The 24,660-nt window shown below is 46.4% G+C and overlaps 3 protein-coding genes and 1 long non-coding RNA gene across 6 annotated transcripts in view; 3 read left to right on the top strand and 1 right to left on the bottom strand.

Moving 5' to 3' along the window:
• LOC147649057 (uncharacterized) overlaps positions 1–24,660 on the bottom strand; it is a 400,363-nt gene that overhangs the window by 122,099 nt on the left and 253,604 nt on the right. The gene's annotated exons all lie outside the window — the stretch shown is intronic.
• Positions 3,253–4,428, top strand: LOC147649063 (endogenous retrovirus group K member 5 Gag polyprotein-like). Its single transcript, XM_086864870.1, has one exon. The coding sequence runs from the start codon at positions 3,253–3,255 to the stop codon at positions 4,426–4,428; it is 1,176 nt and encodes a 391-aa protein (XP_086720996.1).
• Positions 5,318–8,260, top strand: LOC147649064 (uncharacterized). Its single transcript, XR_015279679.1, has 2 exons — positions 5,318–6,121; positions 7,912–8,260. It is a non-coding gene; the product is annotated as an uncharacterized LOC147649064 (long non-coding RNA).
• LOC111945559 (uncharacterized) overlaps positions 19,385–24,660 on the top strand; it is a 101,974-nt gene continuing 96,698 nt past the window's right edge. For all 3 annotated transcript variants that reach the window (XM_086865015.1, XM_086865018.1, XM_086865017.1), the window contains exons 1-2: positions 19,385–22,042; positions 23,409–23,762. In XM_086865015.1, the coding sequence (XP_086721141.1) occupies positions 21,529–22,042; positions 23,409–23,762 (868 nt within the window). In that variant the 5' untranslated portion in view covers positions 19,385–21,528. The remainder of the gene's footprint in view (positions 22,043–23,408; positions 23,763–24,660) is intronic.

The following is a 24,660-nucleotide window of genomic DNA, read 5'->3' on the forward strand; positions in this document are numbered from 1 at the left end:
ACCAATTTGGGCTGCTAAAGAGTGGAAAGATATTGCTACCAGGATAGGGAGACTACCAGTGAAAGTCCGCCACGTAGATGCCCATGTCCCCAAGAGTAGAGCTAATGAGGAACAGCAAAACAATAAACAAGTAGATCAGGCTGCAAAGATACAAGTGTCAAAAATAGATTTGGATTGGGAACAAAAGGGAGAGTTGTTCCTAGCCCGATGGGCTCATGATGCCTCAGGTCATCAGGGTAGAGATGCCACCTATAAGTGGGCACGAGACCGAGGGGTGGATTTAACCATGGACAGCATTTCTCAGGTTATCCATGACTGTGAGACGTGTGCTGCGATCAAACAGGCCGAGCAGTTGAAGCCCCTCTGGTACAGTGGGCGTTGGTCCAGATACAAGTATGGGGAGGCCTGGCAGATTGACTACATCACACTGCCCCAAACCCACCAAGGCAAGCGCTACGTGCTCACAATGGTAGCAGCCACCACGGGATGGTTGGAAACCTACCCTGTGCCTCATGCCACTGCCCGGAACACCATCCTGGGACTTGAAAAGCAGGTCCTTAGGAGGCATGGCACCCCTGAGAGGATTGAGTCAGACAATGAGACTCATTTCAAGAACAGCCTTATAAACACCTGGGCTAGGGAACATGGCATTGAGTGGGTGTACCATATCCCCTACCATGCACCTGCTGCTGGGAAAGTGGAGAGGTACAATGGACTGTTAAAAACCACCTTAAAGGCACTGGGTGGAGGATCTTTTAAAAACTGGGAGCAACATCCAGCAAAGGCCACCTGGTTAGTCAACACCAGAGGTTCCACCAACCGAGCAGGTCCTGTCCAGTCTGAGTCTTTACAATTAGTAGATAAAGTCCCAGTGGTACATGTCAGAGGTCTGTTAGGGAGGACAGTTTGGGTCAATTCTACCTGGAGCACAGACAAAACCCATTCTTAGGGTTGTTTTTGCTCAAGGACCAGGTTGTACATGGTGGATAATGCAGAGAGATGGAACAACACGATGTGTACCTCAAGGAGACCTGATCATTGGGTAAAAGGTTACTGCCATTGTCTGTACCTTAAACCACGCAGACATGAAATAGAAGGAAATGTGTAAGTGTTGAAGGTATGAGCAAGTGAAAGATGGTGTTTTGAGTGAGTGAAATGAGAGGGTGGGGAATCCTGTAGCTCTCCAGTGTGAGGCCTAGATTCAGTAGCTTGGTGTGAGACGTGACAAGAGTATGATAGATATATTGCTTGTATTTTTTGGGTGCAGCAGAGAAGAAGTTTTTATTTAAGTAAATGTGTGCAGAGTTAGAATGTTAGTTTTGGCAGTAAGTTGACGCTATGGAGATAAGGAGTGGAATGTCCTGGGTTGATTGTGATGTTAAATTGTATCCCCATTCATCCACCCAGCCCAGACACAGGTTTTGTATTCTTAAAATTTCATCTAAGAGTAAAATTGAGTGGAAAAGAAGCACCGAGTCTGTTATCAGAGACTGTACTTGCTCCCCCCACATTGGGAGTTTTGACTACAGCACAGACAGACAACAAAAGACATATCACCTTGGCTTTCCAGATCCTTGCAAGGACGCGATGCACAGACACACACCACTGGAGCCGGGCTCTGAAGTAGGAATACAGCAGCTAGTTCATCTATTTCCGGAACAATCCACGGGGGACATGAGGAGTAAACTCCAAAAGCTTTGGGGGGCAGATGGGTGAAACTTAGAAGCCTTCTTGGAAGAGGCATGGAGAGTTTTCAGCAATTGAGAAGAGGGATATAAGCAAGAAATGGAGAAGCTAGTAGCAGTGGTACAGGAGGAAGGAAAAGGGAAAGGAAGGGATGGACAAGGGCCACCCAAACGAGGCCCATCTCGACTGGGTAGAGACCAATGTGCAAACTGTGGAGAATTTGGCCACTGGAAAAATGAGTGTCCAAAGTGGAAGTGAGATGGCCAAAAGGAACAAGGGAAAGGAGGGGTGGTTGCAATCACACATTCGCCAGAAGACTGAAGGGGACCCGGGCAGTCCACCCCAACAGACCCACTGGTTACAAAAATGAAACTGGGAAAAGAAGAAAAAGAATTAGAATTTATGGTTGATACTGGAACAATGTGGAGACTTTTGTGGCAGAATGGTTAGGCGAGAAAGGCCATGACTGTACAAACTTGCTAGAGATAAAACACCACTAGTGCAGAGGCAGTCTCAAGGACGGATTGCCCTTGAGATATGGGGAGGAGAACAAGAATGTGGTATACAGAACGAGAAAGAAGAACCAGGGACGGTCTGGTAACTGCAAGAATGCAGAAGCACATAGCTATGTACCGCAGTGACGTAGATAGCAGAATAACCAATGATGAGCTATACTTTTGCAATATGTATGAGCTAATTAAATCATGTATTTAAACACGAGTGTAATGATCAATAAACGAGATTTGCTTGACAACCACCTGGTGTCTGCGTCTCCCTTCTCCGACAAATGGTGACCCCGACGTGGACCCCCTGCTGAGAAGAAAGCGGGGGAGAGAACACGCCACGGTCGGTGAAGTAGTGTTGGGGCCCGAGGCACCCGGGTCGGTGCTAAACAACGAAGGGAAAGCACCCTCAAGGACTACATCGGTGGTCTTGAGCCATACGTGCTGCCGGAGCCGGAGAGGTGCAACAGCGCTGACGACAAAAATGGACAAGCAAGCAGCATATGATTTATTTTTGGGGTTATTAGATAAGCTGGGGGTTAGAGACATAAATCCTAGAAAAGACGTACCGGGATTGCTAGCATGGGGTCACGCGAAGGGTTGTTTTTCCAACCCGCACACGGTACATGAATTGAGTGAGTGGCATAAGTTAGGAGATGTGTTGTGTGAAGCAGTCTTAGAAGAAGATAAAACAGCAAAAAAGTTAGGAAAAATTTGGCGAGTTGTGCATAATACTCTATTGAAACATCAGGCAGAAAAAGGAGCGGCTCAGCAAGCAGTAGAAGCCTATAAAAGGAATGCACGGTATGGAGATCATGAACCTTTAGCGCCAAGTGTCTCTCAAGTAATTATACCTGCTTCTAGCAGTTTGGGCACAGATGATTGTGCTTGGCCCTCGGCGCCCCCTCTCAATGAGTCCACAGAGGACGTTGAAGTGCCTGTCGTAGCCACCTCTGATATTAAGGACCCTTCAGCCCAATCTGTTAAGCCTGGAATGCGTAGTTCACAATCTCCGCCAGAGCCAGATCCTGTCCCTGGGGCAGAGAGTGACCTGTGGGAGGAAATGGCTAGACAGAGGAGAGAAGCATGGAACGCATTGGCTAAGCATGGGCTAGAGAGTGGGGATGAAGTCACTGTGGAGGCGGCGAGGACGTGGGCTCTGCCTGTAGTTTACACCCCGGGGGTAAACCAACAAGGACAAGCTGTTCAGTTAGGGACCTATACACCTCTTGATTGGAAGTTGTTAGCTCAGCTGCGACAGACAGTGAGTCAATTTGGATTTAAGAGTGAACCAGCTAAACAAATGATAGACTACATATTTGATACGCATTTGCTAACTGTCAATGACTGTAGAAGCATTGTGAAACTGATGTTTACTCAACATCAGCAGCTGCTGTTTAACGCACATTGGCAAGCTTTAGTTCAAGAGTCGGTTGGAGTTCAAAGAGGACCCGGTGATCCGTTACAGGGAATTACAGTGGAAGAGATGATGGGATTAGGAAATTATAGAAGAACCGAGGCTCAGATGATTTCCGGACCAGACAAAGTTAGGGAAGCTATGCGTCTGGTTAGAGTTGCTATCAGTCAGGTGAAAGATAGCGCAGGAATTCCCATGTATATGGGAATCAAACAAGGGAGAGAGGAGTCTTTTGGAGACTTTGTTGATAAGGCTGCTACCGCTATAGAACGAGCAGGGGTCCCTGAGTATATGCGAGGGGCTTTGCTTAAACAGTGTGCCTTGCAGAATAGTAACGAGACTACTAAAAGAGTTCTGTCGACCCTGGGGGCTAATTGGACGATTGAGGAAGCCTTAGAAAGAATGGCATTACAACCAACAGGGCAACAAGCATTCCTAGTGAATGCCATTAAAGCATTAGGAGAGGGGTTACAGAAACAGGCAGAAAGTACACAGACACAAGTGTTAGCTGCTCTTGCTCCGCTCCGCGCTCAAGCAGCGGCAACCGTGGCGGCGACCCAGAAGCCCCCTTCCATGAAATGCTACCGCTGTGGAGGAGGAGGGCACATGAGACGACAATGCCGCGCAACTGGGGTCTGGTGCCAAAATTGTCAAAGCAATACTCACAACTCTTCTGCCTGCCGCCGACGTTCGGGAAACTCACGGCGGAGCGCGAATGGCGGCCGCGCCCAGACACAAGTTGCTGCCGCGACGTCAGCGCCACCTCGTGTCTACAACCAGCCACTGCCAGGAGCTTGGGACTTGACTTGGCAGCAGCAATAAAAACAACGCTGATGACAACACACCCTGTTCGAATTCCTACGGGAGTTTACGGCCCAATAAAGATTAGGGGACAAGTATATGGAGGACTTTTATTGGGGCGCTCCTCGATTTCTGTGATGGGCCTATTTGTTTTACCTGGAGTCATAGATGCGGACTATACCGGAGAGATACAAATTATGGCATATACGCTCTACCCTCCAATTACTGTTGAAGCCAGTCAACGCATTGCCCAATTTATACCACTGCCACAAACAACCAAAGGCATTCAAACATTGATGCAAGGCCCTCGGAATAATCAAGGATTTGGATCATCAGGGACAGCCATGCTCACAATGGACTTAAACAGCAGACCAAAAAAGAAAATAACATTGAAATATGCTGAACAATCAGTAGAACTTTGGGGCTTGTTGGACACGGGAGCAGACACCAGCATAGTATCTCTGGAGTATTGGCCTAGCAGTTGGCCATCCAGACAAACCATGGATACAGTGACCGGAGTCGGGGGATACACGCTAGCTAAAAGAACACCCCCTATACAAGTGATCATAGATGGGCAAACATTAGTGGCTGTGTTGTCGGTTGTCCCTTTACCTCCAACAGTACAGTGTTTAATAGGAAGGGACATTTTAGTCCAGCTTGGAGTTGTTCTATCTAATGAGCACCCTTTGGAGTAATTGCCATTGCTTGGACTTTCCCTATTCCACTTACCTGGACAACTGACAAACCAGTGGTGGTTAAGCAATGGCCTCTAAAAAGGGAAAGTTTGTTGCAAGCACATCAACTAGTCAGAGAACAATTTCAACAAGGTCATCTAAAATTGTCTACTAGCCCATGGAATACTCCTATATTTGTGATCAAGAAGAAATCTGGAAAGTATCATCTTTTGCATGACTTGAGAGCAGTAAATGATCAAATGGAAGCTATGGGAGCATTGCAACCAGGTCTTCCGAATCCAGCTATGCTCCCACAACATTGGGCCCTTCTGATCATCGATTTAAAGGACTGTTTTTTCACGATCGCCCTCCACCCACAAGATACAAAGCGATTTGCCTTTACCTTGCCTGCAATTAACAGAGGAGAACCTGATAAGCGATTTGAATGGACAGTATTGCCTCAGGGCATGCGTAACTCCCCTACCTTGTGTCAACTATATGTCAATGCAGCCCTACAGCCTTTGAGGCAAAAGTGGCCTGAGACCATAATTTATCATTACATGGATGATATTCTTTTTGCTCAAAAGCCCCAATTCACTTCTGATCAATTGAGAGAGATCCAAACTACATTGGCAAAAGCATCTCTTGTGGTTGCTCAAGAAAAAATACAACAGACCGCACCTTGGAAGTACCTGGGATGGACTATTACCAATCAAATTGTGCGTCCACAAAAACTGCAGCTCTCAACAAAAATTGTCACTTTAAATGACGCGCAACGCCTACTTGGTGATCTTCAATGGTTGAAACCCATAGTTGGCATCCCAAACACCTTACTAAACTGCCTTCGCCCACTGTTGAAGGGAACAGATCCCAGTTCGCCTGTCACGATTTCCCCTCAACAGAACAAAGCAATCAAAGATATTCTCCAGTGTATAGAAGTAGGTTTTGTTTCCCGTCGCGATATTGACTTGCCCATTGACCTTACTATATGGAATACCTCAGAACATCTTCTCGGCGCTCTTACACAATTGCAGAAAAAAGCGGGGGAAATGAGGGTCCTGGAATGGCTATCCCCACCACTACAAGCAAAAAGGACAATAAGTACAAAAATTGAACAGATGGCCACCCTGTTATGTAAAGGCCGTACCAGGATAATAGAAATTACTGGAACTAAGCCTACAACAATTTACATACCTATAAAAAACGAAGACCTAGACTGGTACCTGCATAATTCGGAGGAGTTACAGACAGCGTTGCTGGGATCAGGAGCATCTGTTTGTACAGGACCTTTAATACCACGACATTTCCTATGGTTAAAAGATTGGGACTGGGTTGCAAAACCATTGCGGTCAGACCAGCCTATACCAGAAGCCGTTACGGTCTTCACAGATGCCGGGAAAAAGTCAAGGAAAGCAGCCATAACCTGGAAGGAAGGGTCCCAATGGAAACATCACCTGATTGAAGCGGCTCCAGAAGACAGTCTGCAAACATTAGAACTTCTTGCCGTTGTATGGGCATTAAGTAAACTACAAGGGCCTTTAAATGTAGTCACAGATTCTTACTATGTAGCAGGGGTAGGACAAAGAATAGAAGATGCAGCAGTCAAGGAAGTCCAGAACAAAAGACTATATGAATTGTTGTTGCAACTAAAACGGGCTGTGAGGGCTAGAACAGAACCCTATTGTGTTATTCACATTCGAAGCCACAAGTGGGATGTAGGATTAGGAGAAGGAAATGCAAGGGCAGATAAATTAGTAATGAATGTAGTTGATGACAAAATAACAGAAGCCAAGGAGTCGCATGCTCGATTCCACCAGAATGCAAAAGGATTGGTGCGAGAATATAGAATAGCAATCCAAGAGGCAAAAGCTATAGTAAGAGCTTGTCCAGTTTGCAGTCATCACAATAGTGGTACAGGGTTGGGTTGTGGTGTAAACCCTAGAGGGTTGAAGAGTAATGACATTTGGCAGATGGATATCACGCACGTTTCTGAATTTGGCAGAATGAAGTATGTGCATGTCACCATAGTCACATATAGCAAATATATCTGGGCCACAGCTCAATCGGGGGAAAAGGCAAATCAGGTGATTAGGCATTTAACCAGCTGTCTCGCAGTAATGGGACTGCCAAGAGAAATAAAGACTGATAATGAACCTGCATATATTAGTCAGAAGGTCAGTCGATTTATGAGATTGTGGGGAATCAAACATGTTACAGGAATTCCTCACTCACCCACGGGGCAAGCCATAGTTGAAAGAGCAAATGGAACCTTGAAACAGTATCTAAGAAAGCAAGAGCAAATAACAGATCCGCAGGAAAAATTAGCCTGGACTCTTTTTGTTCTAAATCATTTATGTGTTTTTGGGGATGAAAGTGAACCACCAGCAGTTAAGCATGCAGAAAGGGAAGGACAGAAGGAGAGACAGAGTCTAAAAGCTGTCATTCGATATAGAGACCCGAAAACAGGACTATAGAACAGTCCTGTGGAAGTCTTGTATTGGGGCAGAGGTTATGTTTGTGTTTCCACCCCCTCAGGAACACTGTGGATTCCAGCTAGATGGGTGAAGCCCTGGATTGATACAGCCAATGGCCAGTAACCTCCTTGAGCAGCTCTCCATATCCGTTGAGTCAGCCCCAGTAGGTGAATGGTTAGACTCCTGGGGTATGAGAGGATGGGTGAAAAATGTACTTATGATGTTGGCTGGACCAGTTTTGCTTGTTGTTATAATTTTGCTTTTTGGACCATGTATTTTACAATGCATTCAGAACCGCTTAATTGCATTAACTACGGCCTTGTTAGAAAAACACGCTAACCTCGTAATCCAAAAAGAAAACGGGGGAAGTGTGGAGACTTTTGTGGCAGAATGGTTAAGCGAGAAAGGCCATGACTGTACAAACTTGCTAGAGATAAAACACCACTAGTGCAGAGGCAGTCTCAAGGACGGATTGCCCTTGAGATATGGGGAGGAGAACAAGAATGTGGTAGACAGAACGAGAAAGAAGAACCAGGGACGGTCTGGTAACCGCAAGAATGCAGAAGCACATAGCTATGTACCGCAGTAACATAGATAGCAGAATAACCAATGATGAGCTATACTTTTGCAATATGTATGAGCTAATTAAATCATGTATTTAAACACGAGTGTAATGATCAATAAACGAGATTTGCTTGACGACCACCTGGTGTCTGCGTCTCCCTTCTCCGACAAGATGGCATCATTGTTTGGAGAAATACGGCTGCAGAAGTGTTTGAGAAAGGAGAGAAAATCATCCAGATCCTCTGGAAGCTGGTTTTGCCATCAAGAAGAACAAAGTTAAGGGACCTGCTTGAGAGATCCAGTTCCTGGGAGTAAAGTGGCAAGATGGATGGTGTCAGATTCCTACTGATGTCACCAACAAGATCACAGCAATGTCTCCACCAGCCAGCAAGAAGGAAACGCAAGCTTTCCTAGGTGCTATAGGTTTTTGGAGGATGCACATTCCTGAGTACAGCCAGATCGTGAGCCCTCTTTACCTGGTTACCCAAAAAAAGAATGATTTCCATTGGGGCCCTGAACAACAAAAGGCCTTTGCCCAAATTAAGCAGGAGATCGCTCATGCAGTAGCCCTTGGCCCAGTCAGGACAGAACCAGATGTGAAGAACGTGCTCTACTCTGCAGCTGAGAACAATGGCTTGTTCTGGAGCCTTTGGCAGAAAGTGCCTGGGGAGACTCGAGGCCGACCACTGGGATTCTGGAGCCGAAGCTACAGAGGGTCTGAAGCCAACTACACTCCCACAGAGAAGGAAATCTTAGCAGCCTATGAAGGAGTCCAAGCCGCCTCAGAAGTGATTGGCACTGAAGCACAACTCCTCCTGGCACCCCGACTGCCAGTGCTGGGGTGGATGTTCAAGGCAGAGGTTCCCTCTATCCACCACGCCACCAATGCCACATGGAACAAGTGGATCGCCCTCATCACGCAGCGCGCCCATATTGGAAACCCAAATCGCCCTGGGATTTTGGAGATAATTACAAAATGGCCAGAAGATGAAAACTTTAGTCTCTCTGATGAAGAGGAGCAGGAACAAGAGGAAGTGACACGGGCTGAAGAAGCTCCACCGTACAACCAGCTGCCAGCAGAAGAAACACGCTATGCTCTGTTCACTGATGGTTCCTGTCGCATCGTAGGGATGAACCGGAAGTGGAAAGCAGCCGTATGGAGCCCCACACGACAGGTCGCAGAGGCCACTGAAGGAAAAGGTGGATAAAGCCAACTTGAGGAACTCAAAGCTGTTCAACTGGCCATGGACATTGCTGAAAGAGAGAGGTGGCCAAAGCTCTACCTCTACACGGATTCATGAATAATAGCCAATGCTATGTAAAAATGGCTAGAAAAGTAGAAAAAGGCCAATTAGCAGCGCAGAGGAAAACCGATCTGGGCTGCTGATGAATAAAGACATCGCTACCTAGGGTAGAAAAACTGCCTGTGAGGGTCCATCATGTAGATGCCCATGTCCCCAAGAGTAGGGCTAATGAAGAACACCAAAACAATGAGCAGGTGGATCAGGCTGCAAAGATAGTGGTGTCAAAAATAGATTTAGATTGGGAACATAAGGGAGAATTGTTCCTAGCCCGATGGGCTCATGATGCCTCAGGTCATCAGGGTAGAGATGCCACCTATAAGTGGGCACGAGACCGAGGGGTGGATTTAACCATGGACAGCATTTCTCAGGTTATCCATGACTGTGAGACGTGTGCTGTGATCAAGCAGGCCAAGCAGTTGAAGCCCCTCAGGTACGGTGGGCGTTGGTCCAGATACAAGTATGGGGAGGCCTGGCAGATTGACTACATCACACTGCCCCAAACCCGCCAAGGCAAGCGCTACGTGCTCACAATGGTAGAAGCCACCATGGGATGGTTGGAAACCTACCCTGTGCCTCATGCCACTGCCCGGAACATCATCCTGGGACTTGAAAAGCAGGTCCTTTGGAGGCATGGCACCCCTGAGAGGATTGAGTCAGACAATGGGACTCATTTCAAGAACAGCCTTATAAACAGCTGGGCTAGGGAACATGGCATTGAGTGGGTGTACCATATCCCCTACCATGCACCTGCTGCTGAGAAAGTGGAGAGGTACAATGGACTGTTAAAAACCATCTTAAAGGCACTGGGTGGAGGATCTTTGAAAAACTGGGAGCAACATCTAGCAAAGGCCACCTGGTTAGTCAACACCAGAGGTTCCACCAACCGAGCAGGTCCTGCCCAGTCTGAGTCTTTGCATGCAGTAGATGGAGACAAAGTCCCAGTGGTACATGTCAGAGGTCTGCTAGGGAGGACAGTTTGGGTCAATTCTACCTCAAGTACAGACAAACCCATTTGTGGGGTTGTCTTTGCTCAAGGACCAGGTTGTACATGGTGGATAATGCAGAGAGATGGAACAACACGATGTGTACCTCAGGGAGACCTGATCATTGGGTAAAAGGTTACTGCCATTGTCTGTACCTTAAACCACGCAGACATGAAATAGAAGGAAATGTGTAAGTGTTGAAGGTATGAGCAAGTGAAAGATGGTGTTTTGAGTGAGTAAAATGACAGAGTGGGGAATCCTGCAGCTCCCCAGCGTGAGGCCTAGATTCTGTAGCTTGGTGTGAGACGTGACAAGAGTATGATAGATATATTGCTTGCATTTTTTGGGTGGAGCGGAGAAGAAGTTTTTATGTATGTATATGTGTGCAGAGTTAGAATGTTAGTTTTGGCAGTAAGTTGACGCTATGGGGATAAGAGGTGGAATGTCCTGGGTTGATTATGATGTTAAATTGTATCACCATTCATCCACCTAGCCCAGACACAGGTTTTGTAGTCTTAAAATTTCATCTAAGAGTAAAAGTGAGTGGAAAAGAAGCACCGAGTCTGTTATCAGAGACTGTACTCGCTCCCCCCACATTGGGAGTTTTGACTACAGCACAGACAGACAACAAGAGACAGATCGCCTTGGCTTTCCAGATCCTTGGAAGAACGCGATGCACAGACACACACCACTGGAGCCGGGCTCTGAAGTAGGAATACAGCAGCTAGTTCATCTATTTCTGGAACAATCCACAGGGGACATGAGGAGTAAACTCCAAAAGCTTTGGGGGGCAGATGGGTGAAACTTAGAAGCCTTATTGGAAGAGGCATGGAGAGTTTTCAGCAATTGAGAAGAGGGATATAAGCAAGAAATGAAGAAGCTAGTAGCAGTGGTACAGGAGGAAGGAAAAGGGAAAGGAAAGCACAGACAAGGACCATCCAAACGAGGCCCATCTTGACTGGGTAGAGTCCAATGTGTGTACTGTGGAGAATTTGGCCACTGGAAAAATCAGTGTCCAAAGTGGGAGCGAGATGGCCAAAAGAAACAAGGGAAAGGAGGGGTGGTTGCAGTCACACATCCACAAGAAGACTGAAGAGGACCCGGGGAGTTCATGCCATCAGACCCCTGGTTATAAAAATGAAACTGGGGGAAAATGAAAAAAAAATGTAGTAGAATTTTTGGTTGATACTACAGCAATTTGCTTGGTTTAAAATAAGGCCTTGATGCCTGTGAGTTATGAGAATTATGTTATGGTCAAAGGGTGTGGTACTTTAGCATTTAGGGAAAGAAGTGGGAAACACGCACAGCAGTGATTCCTCTGAGAGAGGCTGTGGGGAGTTCCTTCTGTGCTTGAGATCAAGCCAAGAGCTGGCCAGTTCTGACAACTGACAGCATTCTGCACCACTGAAAAGGAACTTCACCTTTGTGAATGCCACCTTTTAAACCCCCAAGGCCAGGACCTGGTCTCTTTCTTTGCAGCCTTGAAAGGCAGCAGAGCTGTGGTGTGGCTGGCCCCGCTCCCCCGTGGCCTGTGCGGCCTGGGGGGGGCTGGGCCGGAGCCCAGCTGCTCCCGGGGGGAGATGGAGACTGCGGGATCCCCCCCAGGCCAGGCCAGGCTCTGCTGCGGTGCTGGCTTTCCCGGGAAGCCCTCCGGGTCCCGTTCCAGCGGGGTGGCCAAAGCCCTTCCCAGGGGAGCCCCCGGCCCCCAGGCTGGGCCAGGCCACGGCTGATGACACTCGCCAACACCCCCCCTGCCCCCCGGCCCGCACAGACAGCTCCTGAGAGCTGGCACCAGCCACACCTGAAATCCCACACCACCACTGCCTGCCATGGCTTGGGCCACATTTAACCCTTGCACTACACACAGGAGACCTGCAGACTTTAATCCTCTCTCCAGGAAAAGAAAAGAACCAAGTGACACCTAAAAAGACAACGTGAAACATCGAGGTCAGTATAAGAAGGAATCAAGCCTCAGGTGGAAAGTGAATGAGGAGATGCTCTAATAAGCTGAAATATTCTTTTGGTAGGGCCATGGAGATGAATAATTCTGTTCTGAAAAATAACTCCTTTAATTCATGAAAGAGTATTGGGGGAATTGAAGTATTCATGCTGTAGATCTGGGCAAAGGTATCCATTGATGAAGCCAAGCCGATGGTGGAGTAGATGTGATCCCATGAGAGCTTGAACAGAGAGAGAGGGAGATGAGAGCTGATGAAGACCCTTTGCCCCCAGGGAGAGAAGAAGAAAACCTCTATTCTCAGAGATGAACAGAACTTTTGCCTTTGAATAACTCATCCTGAAAATAATACCCCTTTAGCTCATGGCCCATGAACACACCTCTGAGTGGTGTGAAAATGGGAGGAGAGGGCAGAGTTTGTGCCTGGGTGACTGCCATTTGTAGAAACGAAAACCAAGTAAACTGTTTCTTGTAGAGAACTCTCCATGGCATGACAAGAGAAAACTCCTCTCCCTGCACAGACTGATGAAAAGACTATTGTATAGTTGGCACTGCTTTAACATCCCAGGTTTTGTCTCTGCCGTGTCACTTGGGAAAGGAAAAGCTGGGGGGGGGGGAGGAAAGGTTTCTGGAGGTTTTTAGCTTGTTTCTTATTCTTGTAGTCCTGTTCATAAAGGTTCTTTATTCTTTTTAAGTTTTAAGCCTGTTTTACCCTAATCCATATCTCACAGCAAGAAAGAAGGAAGTACTCTGGTGATTTTAGCTGGAGCTAAAACCCACCACACTCAGCCACTCCTGACAGGACTTGTGCTCCAGACCCCTCAGCAGCCTTGTTGCCCTTCTCTGGACACGCTCCAGCCCCTCCATGGCCTTCCTCAATTGGGGGCCCAGCACTGGACACAGCACTCGAGGTGTGGCCTCAGCAGTGCCCAGCACAGGGGAAGAATCCCTGCCCTGCTCCTGCTGGCCACACCATTCCTGATCCAGGCCAGGGGCCATTGGCCTTCTTGGCCACCTGGGCACACTGCTGCCTCATGTCCAGCCTGCTGGCCATCAGTGGCCCAGCTCCCTTTCTGCCTGGCCGCTGTCCAGCCACTCTGGCCCCAGCCTGGAGCACTGCAGGCCTTGTTGTGGCCAAAGTGCAGGAGCCGGCACTTGGTCTTGTTCAACCTCACCTTGTTGGCTTTGGGCCCTGCATCCAGCCTGTCCAGCTCCCTGTGCAGAGCCCTCCTGCCCTCCAGCACATCCACACTCCCAGCCAGCTTGGTGTCAGAATGGTTCCATGAGGCCCTGCAGTGTCACAATGGTCTCCACGGTTCCATGACACTCCGTGGAGTCACAGTGGATCCTTGGTTCTTTGGGCCCTGCAGTGTCACAGTGGATCCTTGGTGCTTTGGGCCCCAATTGGATGATGGTTCTGTGAACCCTGCCTTTTACCCTCCCCACGATATCTCTGATTAGCTGATGCTTTGGACCCTCTCTTTGAACCGCCTCCCTATTTCAGCAGTTGCACACTCACATTTTCTGTCTTTTGCCCCCAAGGTTCTCCAGAGCAATAAATCCTCTATTATCCCATACAAAAGACCTCCCTCTTGTCCTTGCCTCCTCAGAGCACAGACTGACAGCCAAAACCCAAATAGTGAGTACTCTAGTCACACCTGGGCTCATCCTGCTCCTGGGGTGTGACCCACTCCTGTGCAGGCCCCAGTGACAGAGCCAGATCAGCTCCGGTGAGATGTGATATATTCTCCTTCACAGAAGCATCCAAGCTAAGCTCTAATTCAGCTTTCACCTCTCTACTTTTCTTTCTGCAGGACCTAACGACATCCTTAAACATTTCCTGAGTTGCCTGTCCCTGTGTCCAAAGGTGATGCACCCTAATCTTTTTCCTGAGTTCCTGCAAAAGCTCCCTGCCCAGCCAGGCCAGGCATTTTCCTCACTAGCTCACTCTGGTGTTGGAGTCTGAGATACAGAGTGTGTGCCCTTGTTTCTAATACTTAGTTCTAGGATTCAAAGAAACACTGAATTTCATATGACATGAAATTCATGAGCATGTTTTCATGGTGATACATGAAAACAGATGTTAAAGTTAGATAGGAAAAGTGTAAGTGTGTAGATTAGAAAGTTTCTTAACTCACTGGGTGAAAAAGTAGTTTAGAGAACAGGAGACAAGATGGAGGATTTAGGGTGTTGTCTTTTGTCCTTCTTCTTTCTTCTTCATGTTCTTCTCAGAGGGGTTTTTGGGTAGTAGTAAGTGATTGGGTAAAAAATGCCGCAGGGCAGCACACAGGTGTTGGGTCATTGGGTCACTAAGAAAAATAATTGAGTTGGCATCTGTTAATTGGGTAAATGGACATATAAAAGGCCTTCAAGAGGATCTTTGTTAGCCATTTTATCCCTTTTCTATCATAGTGCACATAGCTCCTTGTACCTTGTAATGCTGATAAGAAAAGAATAAACAACTGAACAAGAAAAAACTGCCTCCCTCTCATTAATCTTCAGTTCAGAGGGAAAAAGAACCTAATCCAAAAGTCCTTAACGATACAAATGGCTCCCAAACTTGGGGCACTTTGAACTGAAGGCTCCTGTTGAGGAAAAAAAAAATAAAACAAAAAAAAAACAAAACCAAAAAGAAGACAGCGGAAAGCTGGTGTCGTGGTTTTAAACCACTAACTAAGAAAATTACTTACTTCTTGCTGTGAGATATGGATTAGAATAAGAGCAAAATAGGCATACAACTTAAAAGGGAAAAAAAAAAGAAAGTTTATTGACAAACCACAATAATAAGAACACCAGAATAAACTTCCAGAAAAACCTTTCCATCCCCTATCTACCCACTATTCTCTTGTTCACATGACAACAGAGACAAAAACTCTGGAACTCTGATGGTTAAAACAGTCCCAATTCTTGCTAGTATGTTCACCAGTCTTTATAGAGAAACAGAAGTTTCTTCCTGTTAATTTATGGAGATTCTCACAAGAAAACTATTTTTGTTATAGTTTTCTATTGCCTTAATGTTAGCTGCCCAGAGCTGCTATTATTAGAGTTCACTCCTCCCATTCTCACATCACTCTGAAGTGTGTATGGGCCATGCGTCTAGAGATAGCATTTTTAAGGATAAGTTATTCAAAGGCAAAAAAAGTCTTCTTCATCTGTTTCTGTGAGCTTCACCAGAAAACAGTTTTCTCATGGCCTCTCAGGGCTTCAAATCTCTCAACAGTTTTCTCATGGCCTCTCAAGGCTTTTAATCTCCCAGTACTTCACTATACTATAATTACTCTTTACTCAAATTTACACTTTGAACACTATTCCTCTCTAGATCTTATATCATGAATTAAAGGAGTTCTTTTCAGGACTTCATTGTCCATCTCCATAGTTTTAACAGGGAGATATTTCAGCTTAATTAAAGCATCTTCTTAATTCTCTACCTTTCCTGAAGCTTCTTTTCTTTTCTGTCACTGGTAGTTTATAAAGTCTCTTTTCATGTTGATCTCTCTCTCTCTCTCTCTGGATAAAAAGATTAATCCGCAAGTCTCATCTGGGTAATGAAAGAGTTAACATCTTGCCCAGGCTTTTGTAGATGGTTCGAGGATCTCTGCCGAACAGGAGCTGGAGCCGTCTGCGATGGGAAGTTCCTCATGGCTGCTCTGGAGCGTGTAGTCTCTGCTCCAACCCGCTGCAAGTCCAGGGCTTCCCTCTTTCTTCACTGGGCAGTTTCTAGTGAATGTAGTTACAGCAAAACCTGCAGCCGAGCCAGAGATCGGCTCGGCCCGGCCTGGCCCGGGGAAAACCTTCCCCAGGCCCCGCCATCTCCCGGCCGGGAGACGGGGCAGGCCCGGCTCCATCCCCGCCCGGCCGCATGGCCTGGGCAGGGACGGGAGGCCTGGAGCTCCGCCACCCTCCACAGCCAGAAACAAAGAGAACTCAGAGAGCTCTGCTTTTACATTTTAAGGTAGGGTTCACAAGTTGATCCCACTTTTCAATGGCCTAAACTGCTGTCAATTCTCAGCAATGACCGATAATTGGTCAGGAGAAAAGACTCCAAGCACTTCCCAGCAACTCCAACTCCCTTAAAAGTAAAGTAACTCCATGACAGCTGGAAAACTCCCTGGAAAGGGGAAGAAGAAGATCTCGGTAATCCCGGTGCTGGTGAGAGCAGACAAGCCAAGCCAGACGTCTGTGAGCTGTGGAACGGATCACGGATAGAGGAGCTGAGAGAAAGCTGACCCTCAGGTCAGGTAAGCCGTCAAAAGGGAGCAAAAATATGGGAAACATGTCCAAACCTGAGGGGGAGGTTTTGGCTGTCTTGGAAGCTACGGTAAAGGAGCACCCGATCTCTGTATCCACGGAGGAGCTTAAAAGCCTTCTATCCTGGGTACAGGCAGAATTCCCTAACGTGGATTCACAGAAAATTTTTACCCCAAGCCTGTGGGAGAAGATAAACGTGAGAATATATGAAAAAACCACTCTGAGAGACCAGGCAGCGACTGAACTTCTAATGGCTTCTGCAGTGCCTTATGAAGTCATGGCCAGTAAATGGGACTCTGGAACTCAGGCAAGGGACACGATGGCTCCAGAAAAACAGAAGGGTTTGTCCCAGTCAGATGCGGAATCCTTGTTCCCGCACGCTGTAAAGTCTGTGGCAGCCTTCCTGAATTCCACCGTAGCACAGGGAATGTCTAAGCCTGTTGAAAGCCCAGAAAAACAACTATACAGAGACGAGGAGGCGATTCTAAAACGCGGGCAGAATCTGCTAAAAGGGGCCTTGGAGCTTTTGCAAGAGTGTCTGAGCTCTCTCGGAGCTGTTCCAGCGCTCGGTGCGCTGCTGCAGGCAGAAGAGGGAGGGGAAACTTCCTTGGCCGCCTGCGTGCCGGCAGCCGAGTCCCTTTCCGGCCCCAGGGGGGTGGAGGGGACAGCCCTGTCCCCCCCGGGAGGGTTCGGGAGGGTTCGGCCCGACCCAGAGCGGTCCGGGACCTCCACGGGCACGGCGGCCCCTGCGCCCCGCCTGCCAGGGCTGGGCCTGCAGCCACAGCTGTCAGTCAAAGTGACGTCAGCAGTGACGCAACCACCGCCGCAGCTCCAGACCCCGCCTGCGGCACCGCCCCCAGGCGCTGCAGCGCCGCTTTTCAAATTGAATTGGCTTTGCAATACAGCTGCAGCACAGCAACAACAGCTGGGAAAAACAACAGCTCCACCGCAGCAGATGGTTTCACTGGATACCACACAAAGCCAAGAGCCTTTGGAGCACAGCCCTGCTCATGCACAGTTCTTTCACTCTACAAATCCTCCCACAGACATGGGCTCGGGGTTACGGGACAGGGCAATACAAAGTCCAGCATCTCTGGAATGGCTTCAGAAAAATAGCCGAAAGGCAAAAATCAAAAGCATTGTAAGATGCATTACTGGCTAATCTGCAAATGATTGCAGTCAGTTAAGCTTCAGAGAGAAGCCCCTAATGAAGTACCTTCAAAAATGGATCAAAAAGTTTAAAAAGTGTTGCAGAATAGAATATATATGGATGTTGTATTTCTCATGATATCTGCTAGTTTTGTTTTTACAGAATAACAAAGAAAATGATGATACTTATGCATCCCAAAAATTTAAAAGATTTTTCTTCTGTTTCAGTATTCCCAATACATGAAAGTTTTGAAAATGTTATCTTCTCTATACATCTGCTGATAATGTAATATTGTATGATGTAGAGTGATCAAGTATTATTACTGTAGTTACAGTTAATTTCTGCAAGATGCATTTTTTTAAAATTGAGTTGAAAGATCATATGATTAACGCTACAGAAAAAGGATTGAATGACAGGTTTCTTTCATTTTTAACCTTTCCTTTCATTTCAATAAGTGTATTGTGGATTTAGTACAATACAGCTTCAGTAATCTCTAAGTTATGTTAACCATATATTACCCATTTGCTTGGTTTTTTGACTATTTTAATAAAGAAATTTTAATGTGAGTCTTTTTGTTATTAAAAAAACAAACATGTATAACAGCATATATACCAATTTAGATTTTGGATTTTAGTTAAAAAGTTAGACTTAATGTTTCTGAAAAGTACTACAAAAGCTGAATAGCAACTTGCCAAATCTGTAGTGTTGTATTTTTTTTCTAGTAAAACTGTACTTTAAAAATCCCAACAAATGGAAGCAAATACCAAGCAAATTCTTGTTACAAATGGATGTTTTTAAGAACATCTGCAGTTATCATGGGTTATTCTCAAAACCAGATAACACAGAATGGTGATAAATTTGTTGCATCCCTATAATCTCTATAGTGAATCAATGTTCCTGTTACATTGTGTTCAAAGAAGTGTACACCAAACTTTTAGTTGCCTTTTTTTTATAATAACAGAGTAAGATTAAGTCATGTTTTTATCTGATCTAGATTAAGTGTTAATAAGATTAATCAAAGTTAAATTTCACTATGTTTAAATTTGAGTGTTTTTAACTTAAGTTATAAATTCGGTATTTTTTGACGTTAAGTTTTGTTACTTCCTTTTATCATAATTAATTTTCAACAAGTTTAAAATTTAAATTGCTTCATGTTTTATTGAAGACATTTGTTTAAACTGCACAGTTATTTTCCTGGAGAGATGAAGATGACTACAACTGAAACAGCTGTGACAGAACGCTGATGAACACCTACTTGTGGATAGAAGTGAATGCAGTCTGTGACAGCCTTGATTTCATTGCAGGTTCTATTGTTTGTTATAATCTCTGCAGTTTTGGTGTTCTATATGTTGCACAAAAAACAATAGTGATTGTTATTTACAAAAAAATTAGAAGTTTTTCACTTTAATTCATTTTTAGTCACTAAGACGTGAATGTTTTAAAAATATTATCTTGATTTCCTCAGACACTTACTGAAGACATATTCATTGTATAATGTAAATTTATAGATTTCTATGGTGAGCATTATCTATAAAGTGTCGTTGTATTTACAGCCAGCTTCATACATATTTTGCTATATCTTTGTGTAATTACCTTTTAGACACGTGTCATTTCAGATTTTTTTGTTTTCTAACTACAGATGCATCTTAGTAAATAACTTATGCAGCTGCTTCTATACAGAGTTTTTTGTTTGTTGGTTTTTACTCTTTTCCTTGTTTAAGAAGATTTGCATTTGCCTAATCCAATGTATCTTTATTATTTTAGTTTCCAGGATTCTAAGAAAATGTGTCATGGTTGAAAGTTAAGTGTTATGAAAGAAACTTCAGATTAAATTAACTGCTGAATGGTTGAATTAGTCAATTACCTAAGACATCTGATCATTTGTTTTATACAAATGCCTTTTAAAAGTTTACAGTGTTTTAAGCATCTTATGGCTGCTATTCTTAAACCCCTTGCTTTGAAAATGACTTAAGAGACATCTTTCCAGATGAGGCCTAAGGCTCTGGCCAAGCCTTGACTTTACCTGGATAGAGAATTTACCAATAAACCCAGAAGTTTTCTGCATCAAAACAATATTCAGGTCAATTTGACTTGGCAATTAGTGAATTAATATAGCAGCTGGATTTTACAGTGAGCTTGGAAAATTGTTATCCAGACATGATTTTCCAATCTTCCATTGATTTATCAGCTGTGGCAGACTCTGGGATGAGAGTATATATTTAGTATATTCAGCAATTCATGTTACAAATTATTCAGATAAGTTTAATATTGCATAATATTAATTATGCAGCTTCTTCAAAAGTTTTTGATTTCTGTAAAAATGTTATTTCCTATGTGTATACATGTGCAAGTATTTCAATTAGATGGCTTTTCATTGTCATAACAAAAAAACCAAATACCTTACTTAATTACAAAAAGAAAGAAAGGGGGGGAGACCAAGGCTATGCCTCAGAAGTATAAAAACCTTATATATCTTAAATTTTTGGAAAAAGTGTAAAGATCTTATATCTATTACAAATTATTCTTGAACAGTCCTTTTAAAACAAGTCTGTTACAAAGCCAATTCCATCAATTATCAGGTATTGTTCTAACAGGACTCAAGAAAAGTTGAGAGAGAATTCTTTGGTTCTGGTCAAAAGTTCAGACGCAAGATTAAAAATTCATTTCAATTAATAATTTGGAGGAAAGTCTATGTTTGTGTATTCACAGGTTCAAAGCAGAAGTAACTTCCTAGCGAAGAACATGGAAACTCCTCAGCTGCAGAGACAAGCAGACAGCCCAAAGAGCAGAAGAGCGAGCACGCAGATGTGAACTGTATCAAGACACAGCTGACAGCTGAACAGCTTGGATCCCACATGCAAGAGCAATGGACTTTGGGTTTCAAGTGAAAGAGTGGGAAAATTAATATTGTAAAGCCTCATTTGTTAAAACATGAGTGAAAAATAACCCTTCTTGAAAAGTAATCCAAGAAAAGATTTGGGTTGATTTTTTTTATTGTTTTTTTTTAAAAAAGAGAGGGGCAGATGTTGGAGTCTGAGATACAGAGTGTGTGCCCTAGTTTCTAATACTTAGTTCTAGGAGTCAAAGAAACACTGAATTTCATATGACATGAAATTCATGAGCATGTTTTCATGGTGATACATGAAAACAAATGTTCAAGTTAGATAGAAAAAGCTAAAAGAGTAAGTGTGTAGATTAGAAAGTTTCTTAAATCACTGGGTGAAAAAGTAGTTTAGAGAACAGGAGACAAGATGCAGGATTTAGGGTGTTGTCTCTTGTGCTTCTCCTTTCTTCTTCATGTTCTTCTCCGAGGGGTTTTTGGGTAGTAGTGAGTGATTGGGTAAAAAATGCCACAGTGCAGTGCACAGGTGTTGGGTCATTGGGTCAAATATTTATTGGAATAAAGAAAAAAGGACTCCTCTGTCTCTTTTTTGGACATAAACCTCTGGCGTTTGTGGATTAATTTTCCTGACAATTGTTTCTAAAAATAACTTGAAGAACAGGTACAATTTAGTTAGCAAAAATCAATTCCATTTATTACAGTAAGAATCTTTGTCAATTAGTGGAATTCCTATGTAATTTCTCGTTTCCCACATGCATTTTTCACCTCCTCTTACCTGGCCTTATCTCCCCTCAGGCCCCGCTCGTCCTCGCCGAGTCCGGCCCGCGCCGGGGCCGCGCCGGGCGCGCGCGGGGCCGAACGCAGCGCCCCCCTCAGGCCGTTGCGCCGCGGCCGTTGCGGCGCCAGTCGGAGACAGATCGGTGCCATGGCGGAGCTGCCGCTGCCCGCCGGACTCAATGCCAGCACCTTCCCCGCCAAGCTGTGGCGCCTGGTGAACAGCCCCCGCGTCCGCTCCGTGCGCTGGGACAGCCAGGCCCAGGGCTTGCTCATCGACCGCTTCCTCTTCGAGCGGGAGCTGCTCAGCCCGGCCGGCGCCCACGGAGGGGGCGGCCAGGGGGCGGGGGCGGCCCCGGACTCCTTCAAAGCCACGCACTTTGGCAGTTTCGTGCGCCAGCTCAACCTCTACGGCTTCCAAAAGGTGCCGGCATGGCTTGGCTCAGCTGTGCCGGGCGATGCCGGGGCTTGGCTGCACTTTATGAACCCAAACTTCCGCCGCGACCGCCCCGAGCTCCTGCTCCGCATCAAACGCCTGACCAGGGCCAACAGGCAGAGACTGGCGGCGGGGCTGGAGGTGCGGAGCCGCCAGCCCAGCCGCCTCCAGCGGCTCCCCACGGAGCGGTCGCTGCCCGCCTTCCCCAGCGGGCAGCCGCCCAGAGCCGGTGAGACGGGGTGGGAGCTGCGGGCGCGGAGGGAGGCGTGGGCTTTGGCCGTGGGCGCTGCCCGGCCGGGCAGGAGCGGCCCCTGCCCGTGCTGGGGCTGCTCAGCGCTGCTGCCCCGGCCGGCACAGGGGCTGTCCTTGGGCAAGGCAGCTGTGCCGGCAGGGCCCGGGAGCTGTGCCGGGCTGCCGGGGGCTGCGGGACAGTCCCGCCGCGCCTGCGCTCGCCACACGCTGGCCCGCTCGGCCGGCAGCCGGCCCGGCCCTGTGCCGTGGCTGGCGCTGCTCATTGCGCGGCCCTGGGACGCTCGGGGAGCTCTCCGGGAGTGCGGCTGAGCCGAGGGCTTGGGCGTGCTCAGCCCCAGCGGGAGAGGGAGCCTCCTGTCCCATTTGGAGCAGAGGGGAGAAGAGCTGGCACTTGGGTTTCTGGCAGCTGCCTCCTGCCAAGGCTTGAACGGACAGGGGAGAGCTCAGTAGACAGGGAGCTGCTTGTTGCAAAGTGAATAAAATCCCATACACCCGTGTGTGTAGAGTTGTTTATTTCAGTGCTGGAGGTGAGGAGGATTTCTCCTCCTCATTCATCCACCTTTGTCAATTGCTGTCGTATATATTCAGTAATTATTGCTTGGTGTTACTATGTCATTATAACATATGGAACTAACATACACAGTATATTATACACTCTGGAATTAATTTACATAGTATAATCTCATGGCTATAGATAGTTTTTTTTCACTGTGCTTGTGCCTCCCCAATTTGGGGGTCGTTGGGGGTCTTTGACGAAGGCTTCCAAAGTCGTCTTTGCATCTGAACTTTTTAACTTTGTCTTCAGAGCATGCACAGCTACGGTGTTCCTTGGTCTGTCTGGTCCTAACCGGTCTAATTGCTTTATTTTGTGGCTAATTGGCTTGACGTTTGCTAAGTTTTCATTAGTACTATATTTATCTCTATCTTAAACTGACCACCTGGTGAGATTTTCATTTTTTTTTCCTGTCTCTCCAGCACTGAGCAACCAGTTAACCATATACTAGCCAGTACAATGCATAGAAAGACGTCTATATCACGTTAAATAGATCCATGAAGTTATGATTCAGGTTCTATTGATATCTGGTGATACAGATCTGTCAGGTTCTATTGATACCTTATAAGTCAACCTATAGAAGCAGCTTGTAAGTTTGACTTAAGTTCTATAGGCATCAAACCCCCCAAGACATGTGGTGATATTTTTCTTTCTCACCCTGTTTTGGGAGGAGGTGAGCTTTTGTCTTCCCTGACAAAAGCACGGTTGCTGCCAAGGGAAACACAGCTGAGGAGCAGGAGTGACCCAGCCTTCCCTTTGCTTCCTTTCTTCTTCCCTCCCTGCTGCACAGCTCCCTTGCTCCAGAAGCGCGATGCTGCCTCACCTGAGGATTCAGAGCTGCCTCCAGGCCCTTGCAGGAGAAGTGCAGGTGCTCAGGAGAGTGAGGCTTCCCCAGCACCTGCCAAGAAAGTCTGTGCCACCTCTGCACTTGCTGGGGCTTCACCAGTGGAACCATCAAGAGAGCTCATCCAGAGATTTAATCTCCGCAAGCTCACGGTTCCACTGGTTCGCCTGGACCTGAAACGCCATCCTGAGCTCATGGTTCGCCTCACTCCAGTCGACCCTGAAGCTGCTTGCAGGGCCCTTGGACAGAGCAACAGCTGCTCATCTTCTCAGCAGCACAGCCCAGCCTGCCACCCATCAGGTAGGGAAAGAGTTTCTACCCTTCCTTTTCCAATAGCTCCTGGCAACTGAGCCTTTCAAGTGTTTTCCCTGAGTCCTCTGTCATGGCTAGATCTCAAGTGACAATCACGGAGAAAGTGTACTAGGAAGTGGGACTGTGAATGCCAAAGGATTCTCTGCTCTTCCTGTCCTTCCTGCAGATGTGGAGGTTGTTGTGGGCATTTTCCAGACAGCCTGTCTGCTGAGGTGCAAGGGCAGGGCGAAAAATATTGCCTGACAGACAAGTGGTCAGTGTTAGGTGAACTCCCCTGTTTCTTGGAATGAAGTCCAACTAGGACGGTGATAGGATATTGCAGATGTTTCAGACTGACTGGCCTGCAAATCGGGCCGTGCCATTGAAATGAGCTCTGTGTGCCTCAGAACAGCTGCAGCTGCAGAACATGGCCTCACCTACAAGGTTGCTTTTCGAATAAACTCCCAGTTGAATTTCTCAGTGTGTGCCTGAAGATGCGGGCTCTTCTTGGGTGAATGCACGTTCTGTGGCCTTCTGTGATGAGAAACTCAAGCAGCCAAATCTAAAAGCTGCTGGGGAGATAGGGAAGGCTGTGATTCTAAAGTTTTTGTGTGCCTTTGGAGCAGAAGGGAGAAGAGCTGGCAGCTGGCTTTCTAGCAGTTGCCTCCTGCCGAGGAATGGCAGCGGGACACTTTTCCCAGACACATGAATAAGTACGGGAGAGCTCAGTAGACAAGGAATTGGTTGTTGCAAAGCTTCAGAACATGTGGGGAATTTTCTCCTTCTCACCCTACTTGGGAGGATGGGAGCTTCTGTCTCCCTTGGGAGAAGTACAGTTGCTGCCAAGGGAAACACAGCTGAGGAGCAGGAGTGACCCAGCCTTCCCTTTGCTTCCTTTCTTCTTCCC

Source organism: Cyanistes caeruleus, chromosome 28 (assembly GCF_971803275.1).
Source record: "Cyanistes caeruleus chromosome 28, bCyaCae1.hap1.1, whole genome shotgun sequence".
NCBI lineage: Eukaryota > Metazoa > Chordata > Aves > Passeriformes > Paridae > Cyanistes > Cyanistes caeruleus.